This window comes from Danio aesculapii, chromosome 10, assembly GCF_903798145.1.
Source record: "Danio aesculapii chromosome 10, fDanAes4.1, whole genome shotgun sequence".
NCBI classification, from domain to species: domain Eukaryota; kingdom Metazoa; phylum Chordata; class Actinopteri; order Cypriniformes; family Danionidae; genus Danio; species Danio aesculapii.
In genome coordinates this window covers 12,026,131-12,048,542 of record NC_079444.1, presented here as the reverse complement: position 1 = coordinate 12,048,542, position 22,412 = coordinate 12,026,131, and the positions used below count along the sequence as shown (strand labels likewise).

The 22,412-nt window shown below is 33.4% G+C and overlaps 1 protein-coding gene across 3 annotated transcripts in view; it reads left to right on the top strand.

Annotated features, from left to right (window-relative positions):
- Positions 1–22,412, top strand: part of ptbp3 (polypyrimidine tract binding protein 3) — a 119,229-nt gene that overhangs the window by 55,773 nt on the left and 41,044 nt on the right. For 2 of the 3 annotated variants that reach the window (XM_056466614.1, XM_056466616.1), the window contains exon 2: positions 7,157–7,235. In XM_056466614.1, coding sequence (XP_056322589.1) covers positions 7,208–7,235 — 28 coding nt within the window. In that variant the 5' untranslated portion in view covers positions 7,157–7,207. Of the gene's footprint in view, positions 1–7,155; positions 7,236–22,412 lie in introns of those variants that run through there. The other variant, XM_056466617.1, reaches the window with a different exon arrangement.

Here is a 22,412-nt window from a genome sequence, read left to right as displayed (position 1 = left end):
TGGTGCTGAAAATGGCTTCATTTTCCTAATGCAAAAATATGATTCATTATTTCTTTTATTTGATTTGAGGCTGAAGTGTGACCTGAACAGAGATCCTTTAGAGTTTCTATATTTGCAAGCATCTTTGATGCACAAAAGGAGCTCTGTTTACAGCTGAACTCAACAGTTTTCTTTTTCAAATATTTCCCAAATGATGTTGAATGGAGCAAGTAAATTTTCACAGTATTTCCTATAATATTTTTTCTTCTTGTTTTATTTTGTCTAGAATAAAAGCAGTTTTTCAATTTTTGTAAAGTCAATATTATTAGCCCCCTTAAGCAATATATTTTTTTCAATTGTCTACTGAACAAACCACTCTTTTTATTTTGTACTTTATTTATAGAAGTTTTAATGAAACGTAACACCCAATAGTGTACATCATGTATATATGTTAACAAAATTATCTCAGTTATTACCTGATAGCATTTAGAACATGCATCAAAACACTAGCAAACAATACAGCACCATCAAAAAAATATCTCAGCCAGACTTATGGAATAAGAAACAAAAGAAAATGACATGTCAAAAGGAATGAGAAAAAATATTACCAAAAAATAAATCAAAATACATTAACCTATACATCTAAGGAAGGGGCCCCATATTTTATCATACATCTTCTGTTTGCCAAATCCAGAGAAACGTAACCTTTCCAGCTTGAAGGCAGAAATCATTTCAACAAATTACTCTTATACAATTACTTGCCTATACAATTTCCCTCACTTACCTAATTAACCTAGTTAAAGTTCCCTTGAAATTAAAAGAAGTTTTTTGTTTTTGTTTTCTTCTAACATTTATTTAAATATTAACACAAACAGAACAGTGGTATAGATGTCTCATGTCATTATATACAATTATATAACCATCTATTAAACAATCGTAGTAGTCTTTTGTGAAGGGTAAAATTAACAAAAAATAAAAATAATCTTTCAAGAGACATTGTCCAAAAACTCCCATAGAGGATTCCAGATATGCCAGAAATCATCAGATTTCTGACGCAAGTCATAAGTCAGCTTTTCTAAGGGTAAGAAAATGGCAATCTGATTTATCCATATATTGACTGAAGGAATGTTAGGAGAGGACCACAACATACATTTTCTTGCTAGATGCATACAAAAGTGTAACACATTCTAGTCCATGACTAAGATGAAGAGCAGTTTTACAGTTCAGAAGATAAATAACTGAAGATAGGGCAAAAGGTTTACTAATAATCTTCTGAATAAAATCAAGTTTTTTAGATGTTAGTATTGTTAGTTTTTTAGATATCTGTAAGCTAGTGTGCTCCAAAACAGTGACAAAATTAGCGTTAAGAAGATATCACTTCCGCTTGTCACTTCCGCCTAAATGGATCAACGGTTTTATTCATGTCAACTCACACTACAGTTTGTCATCACATCATAACCAATCAAATCCTCTCTAGTATCTGACATGCCCCGCCCCCTTCAAGACGCTTCTCGTTTGCTTTTCATTTGATGCAATTTAGCTCAACTGTTGACAATATGCAATAACAAAATGCTATTGGCTGTTTCTTAAAAAGGGGAGGAGCTACCTCTCTGTGTTTCAGTTGAGATTATGTCAAACATCGAATGAAATGTACTTTCAAAGCACTTCATGGGGCCTTTAAGCCTTTAAATAGCAGTTTAAGCTGAATACTAGTATCCTGAAAGAGATCTAATAAAATATTATATACTGTCATCATGGCAAAGATTAAATAATGAAGTTATTAGGAATTAGTTATTAAAACTATTATGTTTAGAAACGTGTATGTTAAAAAAACTTTGATCAGTTAAACAGAAATTGGTAAAAAATATACAGGGGGCTGATAATTAGGAGTAATAATAATCATTCTAACTGTATAGCATGTCAATCTGAATAATTATTTAGAAATCATTTCAAATATTTGGAAAATCCAAGAACTTGGCACATTATTGAAGGTATTGAAGCAGAAACAGTCCATGTCTATAACAAGCACCGCTTCAGGTTTCCTACACATTTTGAAGCTGATGGGATGCCAATGAAAGCATATAATTGCAATCAGACCTTTTTCCCCATCTCTGCCCTGGACTAATTAAAGACACTCAACTATAACGATGGCAAAATGGCACGCTGGATCTTGTGAGCGGTACTGACGTGAGCAGACCAGTCCGTATGACCTGCCCTGGTGTTCAGCGAAATGGCGATTACCATATGGCCGCTGAGCATCAGTGTCATATTTCATCACCCTCAGTCCATCTCGGCACACAAAATGTCACAGGCATCAGAAAAGGGCTTAGCTGTAAAGGGTAAAGAGATTCTATCGTTTTCGTCCCTTTTTTTTGCATATTCATACTCAGCCTGGGCTCATTTGAATTTCATCAAGCAAAGATAAGCTTTGTGTTCTTTCCCGGTTGGCTGAGGTGACAATAACACACCAATGGGGAGATGGCAAGATGGAAGCTCCTCCTCTGAAGCGAACTTTCCCTTCCAACAACACCTGGCTGAGTTGAATAACACAAGCGCTGTGCTGAATTCAGACCTGCTGCGCGTGTCATGCATGACCCTGTGCACGAACTCATTATTAAACCGCTTGGGCTCATTTACATTGACGCTAGATGTCGATTGGTGTGCGGGTTATGTTTCTCACTTGTATATGAATGAGAGTGTAGGTGTTTTATATTGGTGTTTGGCTGGCCGGATACCTGTTGGCCATTTGTTACAGAGGTCATATGTCTGTTATTTATTTTTTTGGTTTATTTTGGGATTTATTGATTCAGGCTGTGAGAAAGCAGACTGGAAACATTGGGTGGGTGAGATGAATCGGATCGGGGAATGACCAAACATGGATTCTTACTAAAGGCTTTCACATACACAATGTGCTCTACCTACCAGGCCTGACCTTTTGTGATTTATTTAATTTTTTTTCTATTTCTTTTTCTCTGAAGTCGACATATGATGTTTGTCGGGGCTTCTTGCTGCAATTGCAGTGTAGAATAGAGTGTGTGATTTTTCTATTTTTCAACAGTACCAATTTTACCATTCATTTTTGTTTTATAGGGATTTAAAAAACAATTTGTTAAAGTATTGTAAGTAATAATGAAGTAACATGAAGTAAAAAAAAAACAGCTATGAGGTGAATCACAACATTTAAAAACTCTGATATGAAGCAAAGAGAGGTATATGAAACAAAAGGTACAAAACTGTGTACTTAACTGTGTGCATAACTGAGAAAAAGAACTACAATCCCATGAAGCATTGCTAAATATTTATTTGAATTTGGTAAATGTGCATTTACAAATGTAGAAGTATTTTATACTTCAATATTATGTTGTTTGCAGTTCGATGGAATGAACTTTTTTTTTTCCACTATTCACTCAATGCAGCTCTCTTATTGGTGGATTTTTTGTTTAGCATTATGGGAAATGTAGTTTTTCTATATTTGTTCTATTAAATTATTATTTTAAAAAAATTAGTTCAGTAAATGCAAACAAATGGATTCAACAGACATATCAAAATTGATAACCTCAGAGCTCATACAGAGAATAAAAAAAAAAAGATTTATTAGTTAAGTTTTTACTTCTGGGATTCTGCTGTTGCGCATTTTTAAAAACAATTCGGCAGGTCAAGCTATTGAGCATTTAATGAGACTTTGCTAGTTTGTAACTTTCTTTAATTTTTTTTTTATAAATTCCAGTGCTTCAGTGTGCAATGGTTTAGCTGTGGGCTTTTGTAAAACATTAACATACGATTTGTATAGTAGCTAATTACAAGTACATAGTTGTAGTTTAAAGTCAGTTATTGACCTGACTAACCAAGTTGTTCACGAAGTAGTATAGCATAAGTATAGATTTTGGCGAATTAATCAGTAGTTCGCATGATTTGGTTTCATTTTTAAATCATCATGCCCAGTGATGGTTAGGGATTTAAGATCAAATGAGTTTGCCACTGATTTTCCAAAACATTAATTTAGTCATGTTTGAGATTGGGTTGAAAAAACACATATTAAACACATTTATTGAATAATTGGCTTTAGATGTTTTGATAATTGCCTTTAATACATATAAAGTTTTCAGTTTGAGGTAAGCAGCTGGTTTGTAAGAGGTGTTTTTGAGCATTTGTGCATTTATTGCATTTACTTAATTGTGACCACTGTGTGCTCTTTCAGGCATTTCAAAATAGTCAATTGTTTTGCGAATCGGTTTAAAGGGATAGTTCACCCCAAACCTTTTTTTTTTTCATTTTCCACTTGTTCCAAACCTGTTTAAGTTTCTTTCTTCTGTTGAACACTGAAAAATGACTACAATAGTATTTTTTGTTCCTACTGGATGTTAGTGACCGCTTTTTCCAACATATTTCCGAATATCTTGTTTTGTGGTAAACAGAGGAAAGAAATGTTCACAACTACTTGAGTGTAAGCAATTGGAGAGGAAATTTTTATTTCTTAACTAACTTTAAGTTGATTCAAATTTTAAGATAATTCTGCAACGATAGCTTTTTATTTCATATGTGCTTGACATTTGGTTGTAGCAAACCATTGAAAGAGCTTGGTACAGTTTTGTACCCAAATAATAATAATAATAATAATAATAATTATAGCAATAATAATATATATAAACATCATTAAAGGTTGTTTGCTTCAAAATGTTTTAATAAAGAATGAGTATATATAGGCAGGTGTTTGCAAATGTTTAAAACAATGTTGTTATTTCATCTTTTTATTGGACGAAATAACTGAAATGTAAGTGTTACATACACAGAAATATGGTTTAGGTGCACTTTAAAATAATCCTTAGCCTTTGTTCTATTATATTATGTATGTATATTTTATATTCTTAAACTATAGAGATGCTCTAAGAATTTCATTGTTTGTATTACTTTTAAAGACAATAAAAAGCTATTTAATTCAAATATATTTAAGATGAAGTATGACTAAAACCAAAAATAAAAACTAAACTCAGAAATGCTAAAATAACACTGCTTCAAATAATGTTGAATTACCCCAATTGTTTTCTCAGTTCAGCTCGTTCTTTATCACCTAACACAATTTAATCACAAAAAATCTCTAAAATTAGAAACTGACGAGCAAGAAGACATTTACACCAGTGTTCCCTGAGCTACAACAAGTGCCTCTTTGCTCAGGAAATACAACCCAAATGGAGACATTTCCTCCAGAGCACGGCTATCTCACGTGCCAGCCATCTTGTAGCTGAATAGATTGTATTTTTGATCCTCCCACCTCACAAACAATTTGCTGCTAATGGATGCATTTGTGTGCTTGTTAGACATCGTCCTCAAGGAATTGATGCGCCGCTGAAATTTCCCTGCTGGTCTGAAAACAGTCCTTTAATGTGGCACAGGGGCTTTTGATTGCTTTTGTGTATTCGTCATGCTCGTCTGTCTTATTAAAGGGTTAGTTCAGCCACGAAATGAAATACCTGTCATTGCTTACCCTCATGTTAAGGCAAAACCCATAAGATTTTTAATCAGAACAGAAATGAGAACATTTTTATTGAAATCTCAGCTATTTATGTCCATCCACTGGAAGTCTTCTCAGCAAAAATGTTTGATTATTCTAGACTTTAAGACAAAATTACTATTATTGATATTATTATTATTATTATTATTATTATTATTATTATTATTATTATTATTATTATTATTATTATTATTATTTGTATGAACTTGAGAAGTCGGTTTTAGATGAGAGATGGTTATTTTTATATGAGAAACAGATTTAAATGAGCTTTTGCTCCATTTTGATTCTGAGTGTTATGTATACAGCATTAATATTTGATCACATATGCTCATGCATGATTCTTTGACCCACAAGAACCAATGAGATTTACTCTTGTACGTGTGATATAAAATTTACATTAATTCATTTAGCTAATGCTTATAACCAAAGTGACTTAAAAATGAGGATAGATTAAGCACTTCAAATAACCAGAGACCAGCAATATATCGATGCCATGACAAATCTAAGTTCATTAGTAGTAGTAGCAGTAATAGTTGTAGTGGTGACGGTATTATTGAGTCTTTTTTATAGTGTTTGTAGGAAAGTGTCTGGTGCATATAGAGAGGAAAGACTGTCTCCTTCAGGTGGTTTGTCGATCCCACTCACCCACGTGAAGCTCACTCAGAATTCAACAATGTTTTCCTGCAAAAAAAAAAATAGTGTTTCAATTAGTAGAAAGTGTCTGGTGCATATGGAGAAGAAAGAGTATGTCTCCCACTGGTGTTTTTTGCAAATCTGTTGATCATTGAAGGCATTGTGTCCTTTTAGAAGACCTGAACAGAAAAATATCTCAAATTTGTGTTCTGAAAATGAAAGAAACCATATGAGCTTAGAATAAATGATGACAGATTTTAATGACTGACCTGAATTTGTGCTTGCGGGGCGAGAGTGAATAAATTTAGTAGTCTGTTTATGGTCTCTAATGGTAGAAAGTAAATGTATTAGCGGAATAATATGAGAATTAGGAGGTGTTTCTGAACTGGAAGTAAACTTATAGTGAATTGAAATCGGTTTTTGGGTAGCAAACCTTCTATATATTTTATTTTCATTTTTTGTTCAAAATAGTAAAATCTAGTGTTGGTCAACAAATCTAGTAGTATTTTCCATGTTATAAATGTAAATATAGTACTGTATCTCAACCTTGATATTTAATCTTTCATTTTACTGCAATCAAATGAAATTACATGTTTTTTTATAATTTTGATGCTTTTTTCTCAAGAAAAATAGATTGTGACTTTAGCAGGGTTTCACAGAGGGGTTCACATATTAGATAGCATTGCTGTACTGCATACGAATATATGTAAAAATGTAAAAAATGCTGGGTTCCATACAATCGATTTGTGTTGTGACAACATGACGGAATTAAGTTCGCTCATTAGTTTTTACAATTTTAAGTAGATCGAACATAAAACAATTAAGTTGTTCCAAAAAAAACCTCAAGACTTGTGTTGTTTCAGCTCATTTTAAATAAGTCGTTAGAACAGACAGTAAACGTCTCTTTTTGTTTTTGTTTTTGTGTGTCTTCATATAATAGCTACCAAATAGCTTGTGTTGTATGCTTGCTAAGAGTTTTGGGTGGTTGTTTAGACTTGTCATTTTGACTGAGTCTGTTGTGCTTGTGTGTTTCAGTGGGCTTTTGGAGAGCCTCCTGTTTCCGCCTCCTCGTGTTGCTGTACTACCATGAGCAGTTCCACTCCATCCACCACAGGTACCGTCTGTTCCTCCACATCACGTCCATTTAAAGTCTAGACACTTTCAGACAATAAGAGACGACCTGACTGGGCTGTTTGGTTGAATTATTCATGCAAGATATTACTTTTGGTCAAAGATTTAAAACCTACATGAAATCAGTCCCATTTTGTTGTCTTCATAAACATCTGTGTTTGGAAGTCATCTTACATGTGTTTTGATGATCTTTCATTAAACCCTCATTTTCTGCTATAGTGTAACCAATGGTGTGGAAGTGGGAAAAAGTAGCTACACTTTATTCTGATAGGTCAAGTGCAGCATATAATAAGCTTGTTAGCTAATTTTAAGTTAATAACAGCTAATTTTAAGCTCATAGCAGGTAATGTTTTGATTTAGTAGCTAATTCAAATTATTTTGTACTATTTGTTTTGTACATTTTAATACGATTTGCTCATCCCACCATGAGGTGTAGGTTTGCGGTGGGGTTCAGGTGTACACATCCCCTTAAAAATGGTATGTTTTCATGTGAATGACATTGTATGAATTGGTGTGAATTAGCCACTCTAGTGGAGTATTTCTTAATTGATCTTAACAAAGTTATTGGTACCCATATTTGTAACTTTTTTTTGAATGATTTGAACTTTGACCATTGTTTTTCTATCTGTTTGGACATCTGTGTTTTGTACAGATTAGCCACTTTTCCGACAATACATAAAATAGTTACGTTTATACGTGGAATAACCTCAATGTAAATTTTGGTATGTTTTGAGATTTACAGTTTGAATGGGTGCGAATTAGCCATTTTTCTGATTTTACGTAAAATAGTTCATTCATTTTATATGGAATAACCCTTGATGTAATTTTTATTATGTTTAGAGATTCACAGTATATGTTGGATTAAGCTGCACCAAAAATAAAATAGGCCAGTAGTATTTCTTAAGCGATTTTAACTAAGGTTTCGGTACCGATATTTGTCATTTGCACAATTATTTGAACTTTGACCATTAATATTTTTCCATAAACATCTGTGTTTGGATATTCATGTTATATGTGTTTTGATAATCTTTCATTAAAATCTCCTTTTTCGCCAGTGTAACCAATGGTGTGAAAATTGGAAAAAGTAGCTTTATTCTGATAGGTCAGCTTATTAGTTTTGATTTAGTGGCTAATTCGTATTGATTTGTATGATCTGTTTTGTACATTTTGATACTATTTGCTCATCCCACAGTGAGACATGGGGTTAGGAGGAGGGTTTGGCTGTACACCTTCCTTTTAAAATCGTATGTTCTCATATGAATGAAATTGTATAAATTTGTATGAATTAGCTACTTTTCTGACAATACGTAAAATAGTTAAATTTATATGTGGAGTAATCTCAATGTACTTTTTGTTGTTTTGAGATTTACAGTATATGTTGGATTAAGCTGCACCAAAATTAATGTCCAAAAAATAATGTCCAGTAGTGTTTCCTAATCGATTTTAACAAAATTATCGGTACCGATATTTGTAACTTATTCCGATATTTGTCACTTGCACAATTATTTGAACTTTGACCATTAATATTTTTCCATAAACATCTTTGTTTGGACATTCATGTTACATTTGTTTTGATAATTTTTTATTAAACTCTTCTTTACTTCTTGTGTAACCCATGGTGTGATAGTTGATTTGTATGATCCGTTTTGTACATTTTGATACTATTTGCTCATCCCACCATGAGGTGTAGGGTAAGGAGTGGGGTTCTGGTGGACACATTCCTTTAAAAATCGTATGTTTTCATATGAATGAAATTGTATGAATTTGTATGAATTAGCCACTTTTCTACAATACGTATAATAGTTACATTTATACGTGGAGTAATCTCAATATAATTTTTGTTATGTTTTGAGATTTAGATGTTGGATTAAGTTGCACCAAAATTAATGTCCAGTAGTATTTCTTAACCGCTTTTAACAAAGTTATTGGTACCGATATTTATAACTCATACCAATATTTGCAACTTGCACAATTATTTGAACTTTGACCATTGATATTTTTCCATAAACATCTGTGTTTGGACTTTCATGTTACATGTGTTTTGATAATCTTTCATTAAACTCTACTTTGCTGCTAGAGTAACCAATAGTGTGGAAGTTGATTTGTATGATTTGTTTGTACATTTTGATACAATTTGCTCATCCCACCATGAGGCGTAGGATTAGGAGTGGGGTCCTTTTAATTATCTTATGTTTTCATATGAATGAAATTGTATGAATTTGTACGAACTAGCTACTTTTTGGACAATACATAAAATAGTTAAATTTAACAATTAATTTAACAATTAATAATTTTTTTTAAGTTTTGAGATTTACACAATATGTTGGATTAAGCTGCACTAAAATGTTAAAAAATAATTGTCCAGTAGTATTTCTTAACCGATTCTAGTAAAGTTATTGATACCGATATTTGTCGCTTGCACAATTATTTGAGCTTTGACCAATATTATTTCTCCATAAACATCTATGTTTGGAATTCATCTTAGATGTGTTTTGATAATATTTCATTAAAATCACCTTTTCTGCCAGTGTAACCAATGGTGTGGAAGTTGGAAGTTGTCTTTATTCTGATTGGTCGAGTAAAGCTTATTAGCTAGTTGCTATATAGAATAAAATATAGAACTATATAGAACTATAGAATTTTAACACTATTTGCTCATTCCACCATGAGGCGTAGAGTGGGGTTCAGGTGTACACCTTCCTTTAAAAATTGTATGTTTTCATATAAATGAATTTGTACGAATTACCCACTTTTCTGACATAAAGTAAAATAGTTACCTTTATACATGGAATGATTTCAATGTAATTTTTGTTATGTTTTGAGATTTACAGTATATGTTGGATTAAGCTGCATCAAAACTAATAAAAAAAATTGGCCAGTTGTATTTTTTAAACGATTTTAACGAAGTTATCGGTACCGATATTTGTCACTTGCTCAATTATTTGAACTTTGACCATCAAAATCGATCACTGTTTTAGTCAAATAAAAAAAAACATGCATTGAGGTGAAGTAAGCTATTTTATTGCTGTATAAACAAATAGTGTTTACTAAAAATGGATTCAAAGGACAATTTGACATTTTCAACAAGTCAACAAACATTATTATTATTGTTGTTGTTGTTGTTGTTGTTGTTGTTGTTTAACGGTTTTTGTTTTACAGAATTTAATTTGTCTTTATCCTGTTTTTCATTATGTTAATTAAATTAATTAGATTCAGTTTAAATACAAATTATTGTTTATGTAAGCATATTTAATGATATGTTGATTTTTTTATTTATTTATTTTTTTGCTGAATATCGGTAACCAGTATACGTCATTGCATGTCTAACAACATAGTAATTGTTATAAAATCTATTGACTTCAATCAGCATTATAGAGACAGGCATTTACTAAAACAAGAACAAATATGAAAAAAATCTATTTTTCTTTTAAATAGCACAGTAAACAAACTGTGATGTTGTGTATGATGGCGATATGGTTGCCGAGTGTGTTAGCTGTTATTTGAGCATCTGAATGGAGATAAAATGGAGGGCAGAACGAAATGACCCCGTCATCTGCTCCCCATCGTCTCTTACCCCTCGCTGTCTTTTATTTTTTCTCTAGCGCATTCATCCTCTGCCTGGTAAACAATAATCTTTAATATGTTGTTGTGCTTCGGAAAAGGAAACAGTGTCTCTATTATTTTCGGAGTTTAAAGTGGAATGGCCAGGGATAGCCTCCAGACAGCTTCTATATTTTGATATATTCAGCTTCTCATGAAAGCTCCACAGTGAACGCTTGGCATTTTAGTGATCCGGTGAAATAATTGGAAAAAGATTCCTTTTAATGTGGTCAACTGTTGACGTTTTGTGGATGCGTATTGTGCTGAAAATAATGCAAAAGGGAACAAAGATGCTAGTATTGTTCTTGATGATCAAGGTTTGCACATGTCTACAAAGTATTACTGTTTCTGGCATTTCCCATGAAACTTTGTGTTCTCTTGGTCTAGGCATAGTGCTGTACTGAAAGCATATTTTGATTTGTAAAATAAATACAAAATGAAAGTATCAGGCCTTCATTTCATTGGCAAAGGCTTCAAAATGTTACTTTTCAAGTGTCATTTTCTAGTGTGATATACAGCGGGAATACAAGTATCCAACATGTCACCATTTTTCTCAGAAAACGTAATTCTAAAGGTGCTGTTGACTTGAAAATTTTCCCCGGATGTTGATAGCAACAAAGGAAATCCATATATGCAAAGAAAACAAATCTAATTAGTTTACAAATTAATTTATGCATAATCAAATGAAAGGACACGGGGAAAAGTATTGAACAGATGAAGAAAGGGAGGTGTAGAAAGGCAGTTAAAGCCTAGACAGCAGCTGAAATCTCTTCAGTAGTTCTTCAGCAACCCTCTGCCCTTCGTCATCGTAAATGAATATTATACTGTACATTAGCAAGATGATGAAGATGAAACCAGAGTGGACATTTTAGCAAGACAATGATCCAAAACACAGCAAAGGAAACTCTCGAATGCTGTTTTTATGAGATTCTTTGAAAAACATTGGTGATATTTAATTTTTTTAAATAAATTTTATTTGCCATTTATGTCAGAAATTAATATTAATATAACTTAATTTAATATTAATATGCTTTCATTTAGTATTTTAGCATTTTAGCACCATTTTCAAGTTTATGTGACACAAAACATCCTTTAAAATAAATGTTGTTTCTAATGATTGACTTATCAAACACTCCAAAATGATGCTTAGCATTTAGAATATGTAAAATATTAGATTTTATATTGTTGAACCAGTTGACAATTAACTTTCAATAGATAACATTTTCTAAATTATATATATTTTTGTTAGTTATTAACAGGACTTATACTGGTAAAAAATCTATGTCAGTGAAAGCAGAAGAAAGTTACTTTGTGACATTTAAATGTTGTTAATTACATTTTTGATGTCCATTTTGTGTAAAATTTAAGATCTGAAAATATTAATAGGCTTTCATTTTTTGGCAAAACGTGTGTGTGTGTGTGTGTGTGTGTGTGTGTGTGTGTGTGTATATGTATGTGTATATGTATGTGTATATGTATGTGTATATATATATATATATATATATATATATATATATGTATGTGTATATATATATATATATATATATATGTATATATATATATATATATATATATATATGTATATATATATATATATATATATATATATATATATATATATATATATATATATATATATATATATATATATATATGGATAACAGATTTTGTTTGTATGTATACTGAGAAATAGTGTGTAGTTTTTTCTTAAGTGACACAAACAAATAATTCTTCAAGGTTTATGTTTCTAATAACTGACTTATCCAAGACTCAAAAAAATCTACTTAGCATTTGGAAAAATATATAATAGATTAATTTTCATAATAATAATAAAAAAAAAACACTAAACAACAACAGTGGAAAAAACAGAACTTTCAATGGTTAACCGTGTTGCCAGATTGGGTGGTTTCTCGCTTAAATTGGCCGGTTTTGAATTTGATTGTGCGGGTAAAAAATGGCATTGGCAGTTGACAAAATTGGGCGATTTTGAAACGTAAATTTTATATGCAACTTATTTAACAAAATATAACTGTGTGCTCCTACTCCATTCAGTTAGTAGTGACCAGTGCATAGCGCAAACTGCATGGCCCCCCCCCCCGCGAGAGGAGGCTGTGGAAAGTTATCAAAATCAGACTCCCCTTCATGTGCTTGCACATCATGTAGGGCCTGCAGTAAAACTCACAGCAGTTTTAATGACACTTTTATTGATAATTTTTTTCACAATTGACAGCAAGAACAAACATAGGAGCGCTGTCTGATTGACATGCAGCACCAAATCAAGTTCAAAAGAATTTAAAACGCCAAATGAGATGAATTTATACCCCATTTCGAAAGTAAAGCATACACTAATAGTTAGTGTAATCTACACAACAATAAGTGCAGTGTGTGGGTGAGGAGGGGCAGTGTTTCGATGGGATCCGGTTATATTGTGGTTCTGTGACTGCTGGTGTTTGTTGCTGTATGGTTAAGAATTATGAAAGTTAAAGTAACTAGGTTAATTTCGAATAAATTTAAAACATTAATCTAATATTTTGGGCATTTTTTTTTGTGTGTTTGGGCGGGTTTTGGACAGCTTTTGGTCAGCTATATCTTTAACACTGATCGTTAAAATTCTCTAAATGAAAAAAATATTGTAGTTATTAACATGACTTATAGTGGTCAAATAGTATATGTCAGTGAAAGCAGAAAAAATATATACCTTTCAGAAATTTTTGATATTTTTTTTGTGTACCTGTGTTTAAATGCATACGCAAGGGTTAATGTCATTTTGATAATTTCATACCATATTGTCATCAACTCATCAAAACGAGGAACAGGTGAACTTCCATGAGATTAAAAACCATCGAAACCCGATTAACCAGTTTCATCAGGCTCAGAAATCAGCCTTTTAACCAACTTAAATCTGCAGAGTCAGTCAATAAAAACCTGCATCTGTCAACCACTACTCCGAAATGCCTTGTTTTTGTTAGCATTTAGCATACAGTCAAATTAGCTTCTACCTTGAATTGAATTTGACCTCAGGTGTTTGTCTTTCTATTGTGGAGTCGGCTGTATCGTTGTTTGGGTTTCTTGACACAAAATGGCCTTCACGTGCTTGTTGCTACGCAAAACTAAGAAAGTCATAACAAAGCTGACCCTGAGTCTGTGTGCTAACAGTCCAGTCAAGCTAGCTTACAGTATACATCAAGGTCAGCACACAGAGCCTGTTTTAACACTGATAAACTGATGTTTAGTGGTGTTCATACTCTCTGAGCTGCATGTATATGGTCATTAACCGGATGGTAACAATCATGCTAACTGGCATCTTCACTCTTGCCTGACCGCTTTTGCTAAAAACGTGTTTAATTAGAAGCTGTGGGCAGGAAGCTTTCTGTCATTATGAAATAAGAGCTAAAAGTAAATGCTAGTTGTTTGCAGCGCTGGGAAAGTTACTTTGAGACCAAGCTACATGCAGTTCAATGTTGAAAGTACACTATAAAAAATGCTACGTTCCAAACAATCGATGTGTTGGGACAGCATGAAGGAATTAATGTAACTTATTCAATTTTACAAATTTAAGTGGGTCAAACATAAAAGAATTAAGTTTTCTCCAGAAGAGAAAATATTATCATATAATATAATATATAATATACTATTATAAAATATTATATTACTTAAATATAATACTTATTAAGTCAGTGCTACATAGGATATAATAGTATAATAACTCTAGTAACCCTTTTATAGAGCTAAATACTAAAATAAATCAAACAGAACTAAACCAATTTAAATTGCATTCGAATATTATTTAGTTTAATATAAGAATAATACTTCGTACATATTTTACAACACAACAAAAACAATTCGAACCCTGGGTGTAAACTGTTAGTTCACCTCTCCTTTCTGAGAGTCAGCTTTGCTCTAATTGGTCAATGAGCTCAGTTATGATTGGTCTACTATTTACAGTAACACCAAATAGCATATCTGATCTTCATCTCTTCCTCAGCATTTGTAAACACAGTGATACAGATAGTAGAAATGACCTTGATTATTAAAAAGCATAATAGTTGTCATGCAATGTTATCACAATAGTTATCATGCATGTTATATCAGTGTTGTCATTCCCTAACAGTAGTCCACTAGTAGTCACTCATCTTTCCTTCAAGGCTGTAGTGTATGAATTCTTCCAAATCAGAGCCTGCTTTCTGAAAAGCACGCAGAACTGGATCCTTTTTCCCATATGAAACAAGCCTTGTGTTCCAGCACATCAAGCATATGAGTGCCCAAAGGCTCCGAGTCGTTCCACCTTGGCAAACACATGCACACTTGATTGCCGTCTACTGGGACCACTCTGCCAGAACAATACCAAAGCATTTCTGCTCTGTCAAACCTGACATACTCTCTCTTTCTATCATTTCTCTCTCTTTCTCTCTCTCTCGCTCTCTGTCTTTCTCTCTCTCTTTTGCCCCGGGCAAAGTTGACAGAACAGCCCAGAACCATGAGCTAAAGCTGATCAGACATGTTTGGCTAGGGTTTGGGTATGTGTGTTAGTGTGTAGCCTTCATCAAACCAAGGTTATTGTAGTTTTGCATTTTAAAATAGTTGTTTTATTTTGATAGTAATTTTAAATTTGCTGTAAATTCTGTTTAGTTTTATTGGTTTCATTAATAGTTTTTTAGTTTTAGTTTTAGAATTTTTAACATTGCTATTTAGTTTTTATCTATTTGGTTTCAGTTTTAGTTTGAGTAATTCTACTTTAGGTGACTTAACCAACAAGCCTGGTGTCAACCAGAGCAAACTTTAATGTTTGCACAGTTCACATTAACTCTTAAGCAAACCTCTCAGTAATAAAAGGAAATAATTGTTTAAACAGACACTGAATCCAAAACTATACAAATGCAACTAAGCCAGTTAAAATAAAACATTATGATGACAAAATTGTCTTAATTACATATATATACAGGTGAATTCAGAATTATTAGCCCCCCTGTTTATTTTTCCCCCCAATTTCTGTTTAAGTGACATTTAAAGGCTTAACTAGGTTAATGAGGTTAACTAGGCAGGTTAGGGTAAATAATCAAGTTATCGTATAATGATGGTTTGTTCTGTAGACTATCAAAAAAATATATATAGCTCTAAAGGGCTAATAATTTTGACCTTAAAATGTTTTGTTTCTTTTATTCTAACCGAAATAATACAAATAAGACTTTCTCCAGAAGAAAAAATATTATCAGACATACTGTGAAAATTTCCTTGCTCTGTTAATCATCATTTGGAAAATATAAAAAAAAAAATTCAAAGGGGGGCTAAAAATTCTGACTTCAACTGTGTATTTGAGTATTTATTTATTTATTTATATGAGGAGATTAGATGCAAAAACCTCTAGAGGCCATCTGAAATTCTATGTTTATGTAAAGTTATTTCACTTTAAAGGCAATCAATATAACTTATGCATCACTAAAAAAGTAAAATTACTGAGCTTACACACAGTTTTTGCATCTAAACTGTTTGCATCTGTTGCAAACAGTTTAGATGTGTTGAATTTAAACAAACAAATTATAAAATTTAGTAATGTTCAACTTAATTTGTTCGTTTAAATTCAGCACAAATAAATTGTTTACAACCACTTAACATAACAAATTGAGTAAATCCAAGGAATCATCTTTGAATCATTTTTTTCAGTGTAGTATTGTAGCTTCTCATTTAAAACCTTCAGTTGTCGCTGTTTTTTTATTATTATACCTGGTTATAATTCAATTCAATTCAATTCAATTCAATTCACCTTTATTTGTATAGCGCTTATACAATGTAGATTGTGTCAAAGTAGCTTCACATAAAAGGTCACAGTAAATAGGAACAGTGTAGTTCAGTTTGTAGTGTTTAAGTTCAGTTCAGTTGAGCTCAGTTCAGTGTGGTTTAATAATCACTACTGAGAGTCCAAATATTGAAGGGCAAATCCGACGATGCGCAGCTCTACAGTTCCCGAACCATGCAAGCCAGTGGCGACAGCCACCAAAACATTAAAATATAAGTGAATTATAACAGAGCAAACTTTTCTTTAATAATAGGAAATAATTGTTTAAACAGACATTGAATCTAAAATCATACAAATGTAACTAAGCCAATTAAAAGTTAAAATTATGATGACAAAATTGTCTGATATATGAAGAGTTCAGATGCAAAAACCTCTAAAGGCCATCTGAAATTTTCTCCTAAAATGAGCATTTTTCTCAACCTTCTATGTTTTTGTTTCACTTTAAAGGCAATTTATATGTGTTGAACTTAAACAAATTAAATTTAGGAATGTTCAACTTAATTAGTTTGCTTAAATTCAGCCCAAATAAATTGTTTACAACCACTTAACATAAAAAAAAATGAGTGAATCCAAGGAATCATCTTTAATTCATTTTTTTCCAGTGTTGTATTGTAGCTTCTTATTCAAAACCTTTTTTAGAGCGGGTTGTAATCGCAACAAAACATACAAATAAAAGTGAATTATAACAGAGCAAACTTCTCTGTAATTATAGTGTTGTGCGTTATTTGTTTAACCCTTTAAGGTTAGATGCTGACTGACTGACAGGGCTGCGCGATGCATGAGGCCAGCCAACACCACATACTGTAGCTTTAATGAAAGTTATGATGAACACAAGGTGTGTCCCAAATCCCATATTTGTGCACTATTCTATGTCATTTTGTAGTATAAAAAGTGTAAGTAGTGTGTCACACTGAAAACTTTAAATACCCGGATGATGCACTTATTCAACCGTTAAAATGAAGTGTGGAATGATGGACACTTCACGCACTCAATGACCGCAGCTTTGTTCATGTAGCAGAAGGGGTGGAGCTTTCGGCCAGTTATGTTAATTACATAATTTATTTTGGATTGTGAAAGCAAAATTCTCCTTTGAGAGTTATTATGCCACCTCCTGATGGTGAATGCGGTTATACTCATGGCAGGTATTATTTGGTAGTTTGGTCATTTATTTCACTAAAATGGCAACCGTTAAACGTCATCAGGGAAACAGTGTGAGTTTTCGCTTAGTAAAAAAACCATTAGGGTTCCATTTGGGACGACACTCCATACATATACTATGCTGTTGAGTGTGTAAATGCATAAGTACATAGTGCATAGTGTGAAGTGTGCCATTTGGGACACAGCTACAGTTTCCATAACGATACTTTATTTATAGATAAAGGTCTATGGTTCTGCATACAATGACTTTATCTTGCTGTAGTTTATGGCCGTTTCACTTTACTTCAAAACACATTAATGCTGTTCTGTAGGTCTATTGGAGACATTCATAAATATTCCTAGCATACTCGTGACATAAATGCACTAAATCGCACTTAAGCAGTGTTTATTTGAGAGCGAACATGAACATCTGCGTTCGTAAATCCCCTCTACAGGTACTTCAGGTCAGATTTTTCACCACAGAATGAGTGCTTATAAATTCTGAAAATGCTAATTATTATATTGCTAGTTATTATTTTATTTCAGTTTCGGTGACCATTTAATTAAAAAAAAAAACATTTCAGCCAATATTTCAGATTTAGTCTTTCATTTACTAAAATAATCTTACATCAAACTGAAGAGATCTCTGGTAAATGGCAGTGAATTTTTCAGTGGAGAGGAATGTGAAGAATCAACAGGCGTAAAGGTGTAATCATTGTGGATGGCATTCCTGGAATGTCAGATTTGGGAATTGTTGACGGGAAGTCAAGTGAACAGCATTCCGTGAATTCTGTGGTGTCCTAGCAACAGTTTTACAGGAACGGGATTTCACTGAGCATCACTGAATTAACTGTGACAGTGAGGAAGAGATTCTTCTCTAGTCTCTTGGGTGACGCAGAGACAAATGTAACCCAAAACGAATGCTTTCTACAAGCGGATAATGCTGCAGATTTGCTGAACAACTTCCTCATGCTGCGTCGGCTTTGTTTAATGCACAAACCTACGTTTAATGTTTGCCTACTTTTTTGGAGTTGTTTGTGTTGAGTTGTTGGTGTTGACAAGTCTTTAGGCAAACTAAATACTAAATGTATCCGTATTGTAACTTGGGATGGGATTAATTGTAATCTTGAAGCATTTTAATTAGGTCAGCGTCAAATGTATTGCTCTGAAATGCAATTTTCCATTAAAATTGACATGAAGGACAAAAGTATGCTATTGTTTCTTTTATTTTTCATTAGCTCCACAAATCTTTTTATACTTAATTTTCAATTTTATAGTTTTTAGCATATTATTTATACACTCACCGGCCACTTGGACCCTCTTTTGCCTTCAGAACTGCTTTAATCCTTTGTGGCATAGATTCAACAAGGTACAGTACTGGAAATATCCCTCAGAGATTTTTGTCCATATTGACATCACACACTTTTGTCGGCTGCACATCCATGATGCGAATCTCCCATTCTACCTCATCCCAAAGGTGCTCTATTGGATTGAGACTGGTGACTGTTGAGGGCATTTGAGTACAGTGAACTCATTGTTATGTTCAAAAAACCAGTCTGAGATGATTTGTGCTTTATGACATAACATGATATCCTGCTGGAAGTAGCCATCAGAAGATGGGTACACTGTGGTCATTAAGGGATTGACATGGTCAGAAACAATACTCAGGTAGGCTGTTGCATTGACACGATGCTCAATTGGTACTAATGGGCCCAAAGTGTGCCAAGAAAATGTCACCCACACCATTACACCACCACCAGTCTGAACCATTGATAAAAGGCAGGATGGATCCATGCTTTGATGTTGTTGATGCCAAATTCTGACCCTACCATCCGAATGTCGCAGCAGAAATCGAGACTCATCAGACTAGGCAACGTTTTTTTTAAATCTTCTATTGCCCAATTTTGGTGAGCCTATGCGAATTGTAGCCTCAGTTTCCTGATTCTAGCTGACAGAAGTGGCACCCGGTGTAGCCCTTCTGCCTCAAGGTTGGACGTGTTGTGCGTTCAGAGATGCTCTTCTGTATACCTCGGTTGAAACGAGTTGTTATTTGAGTTACTGTTGCCTTTCTTTCAGCTTGAACCGGTCTGGCCTTGCATGACCTCTGGCATCAACAAGGCATTTCCGCCCACAGAACTGCCGCTCAATGGATATTTTCTCTTTTTCTGACCATTCTCTGTAAACCATAGTGATGGTTGTGCGTGAAAATCCCAGTACATGAGCTGTTTCTGAAATACTCAGATCAGCCCGTCCGGCACCAACAACCATGCCACATTCATAGTCACCTAAATCACCTTTCTTCCCCATTCTGATGCTTTGTTGTCTGCATGCCTAAATGCATTGATATGCTGCCATGTGATTGGCTGATTGGAAATTTGCGTTAACGGGCAGTTGGTCAGTGAGTGTATATGTTTTAAGCCATTTTGGGTGAATTTTATTTTAGTTATCTGTAAAATTTATTTTTAATAAACATATTTGTTTACACAGAAATCAGCAACAATGTAACCTGAAGTCATTTGATTTTTTCTGTTAATCTACTTTTATTCTTTTACAGAACCCATTGAATTCTATTTTACATAATTGAATTCTATCTCTTTTTTTATTAGTAGTACAATTGTGAAAAGTCAGAATGTCTTTGTACGACTCTGCTGAACATTCAATAAAAATATATTTTTTTAAATATTAAATTTAAGAATAATAATAAATCATTTGGCCCAAAAATTTAATTTATCCTTCTCATGGCAAAAGTTAATTTTCAACAACATAACATGACCAAAGTCAACATTATAAATGCCTTATTGTCACTTTTCGTCAGTTTGATGCTTGCTTGCTGAATAAAACCCCAATCAACTGAACAAAGCATTTGCTCTTCTTGAATTTATCATTCACAACTATCAAAATATAAACCAAATATTCATAAATCTCTATTAAAACATTATTTTAAGCAAGCATTCTGTCATGTGCTTGTTTTTAAACTCACCGGGCTGAACTATTGCTTTAGTTTAATCTGTTAAACATTATAAAACATTAATCAATGCTATTTTAAACATTATTCCCAACAAAACAGAATTATTCAGCAAAGAGAATGGTTAAAGACTGTGTAATGACATCTAGTATTACTTTCACAAACCATTCCATGCACTGAGTTTATATGGGGCCGCTGCGTTTGAAAGATCCTTCTTTCCCATTTCCTCTTGAAAAGCCTGTGGCATATTCGATTCAGGGATGGTTCCTCTAATCACATTAAACGCACAATAAGATTTGTTAACGGCACAATGAGATGAATCGGCGTGGCGAAGCCAGATGCCTTGATAGGTCATGTGTATGGTCACCATGGCAACACAGGGTCATTGCAAAAGTGGACCAATCATCTTCCTTGTTCTCCTGGTGCCTGCTCTGTGGCGAGATGCCTGTCTCTAGGACACGTAAGGGTTTCATTCATGCGTCATAAATAAATCCACCGCAGTAAGGTTCAGTAATATTACAGCAAAGCTTATTGTGCATTTGAGTGCTGTTTTTAGGATGTGCTAAAGTTACATAATTGAGCTTATTCAAACCTGCACATTTTATATTCCCGATGAGCCTCCAGGGGGGGAAAGTGCAGGCTAAGAGCTACTGAACTGCAGTTTTTAGGTGTTACATTATAAGAAGAATGTTTTTCTTATTTAATATGCACACACGTCCGTTTTTGCAGTATTGAGAAATAACCTGAATGCATCTGCCTGTTCGGTAAAGGGATTATCTAGTTTCTTTTCTCAGTTTGTTAGCTCTCAGCATGTGGTAGGCTACTGCCTCAGCTTACATCGAGTTATTCCACTGGAGGTTTTGTTTTGTTGCCTGTTTAATCGGACCCATGTTCTGCGCGTTAACAGTAGATGTCTTGCAGATGCACGCTTGTTTTTCATTATCCATGTTGCTTTTGACTGAATCGAGACTAAGGGAGAGCTCATTAGCATTAAATAAGGGATTGTGTTTGGTACAGTCAGACCGGCCAGACATAATTGGAACCATTATTATATTGTATCTGCTTGCACAATCAACTCAGTGTTTCAATACCTCTGTAAACATTGTTTTATTTTAAATTGCTAGTGTCATTTTTAATACATTTTATGATGTGATGGAAGAACCTAATACTTTTTTGGGGGTTTTGAATACCTTAAATGTTTAAAGACAGCCAGCCAGCATGTTACACAATAACAGAATCTCATAATAAGCCTCATAGCTGTGCATGTTGTTGCTTGGTGCCTGTTGTTTTTAGAAGGTTTGAATCTTGCTGAAATCCCGAAGGTAAATTTTACTAGGTCATCTTAGCAGTGATTTATTTTAACTGCTGAAAAGCACACACTACTATTGTCTTGATTGTATGTAGTCACATGGTTACTTCTCCTTTTAGTGTCAGTGTTGCATCATAAATGACAAGTTGGCTGTAAATGTGTGGCAGAAAAAGGCTTTAAAGAAAAAGTAAAGCTTGAATGTGTGATGGGTGGGAAAGTATCTCAGTGTTAGGCTGTTAAAGGAGGGACTGGGAAATGAGGGATAGCATGGGATCACTGCTGGGCTGTAAAGAAAAGGTCTAGATCTGTGGGCTGGTCTGTAAAGACCATTCATTCATTCATTTATTTTATTTTC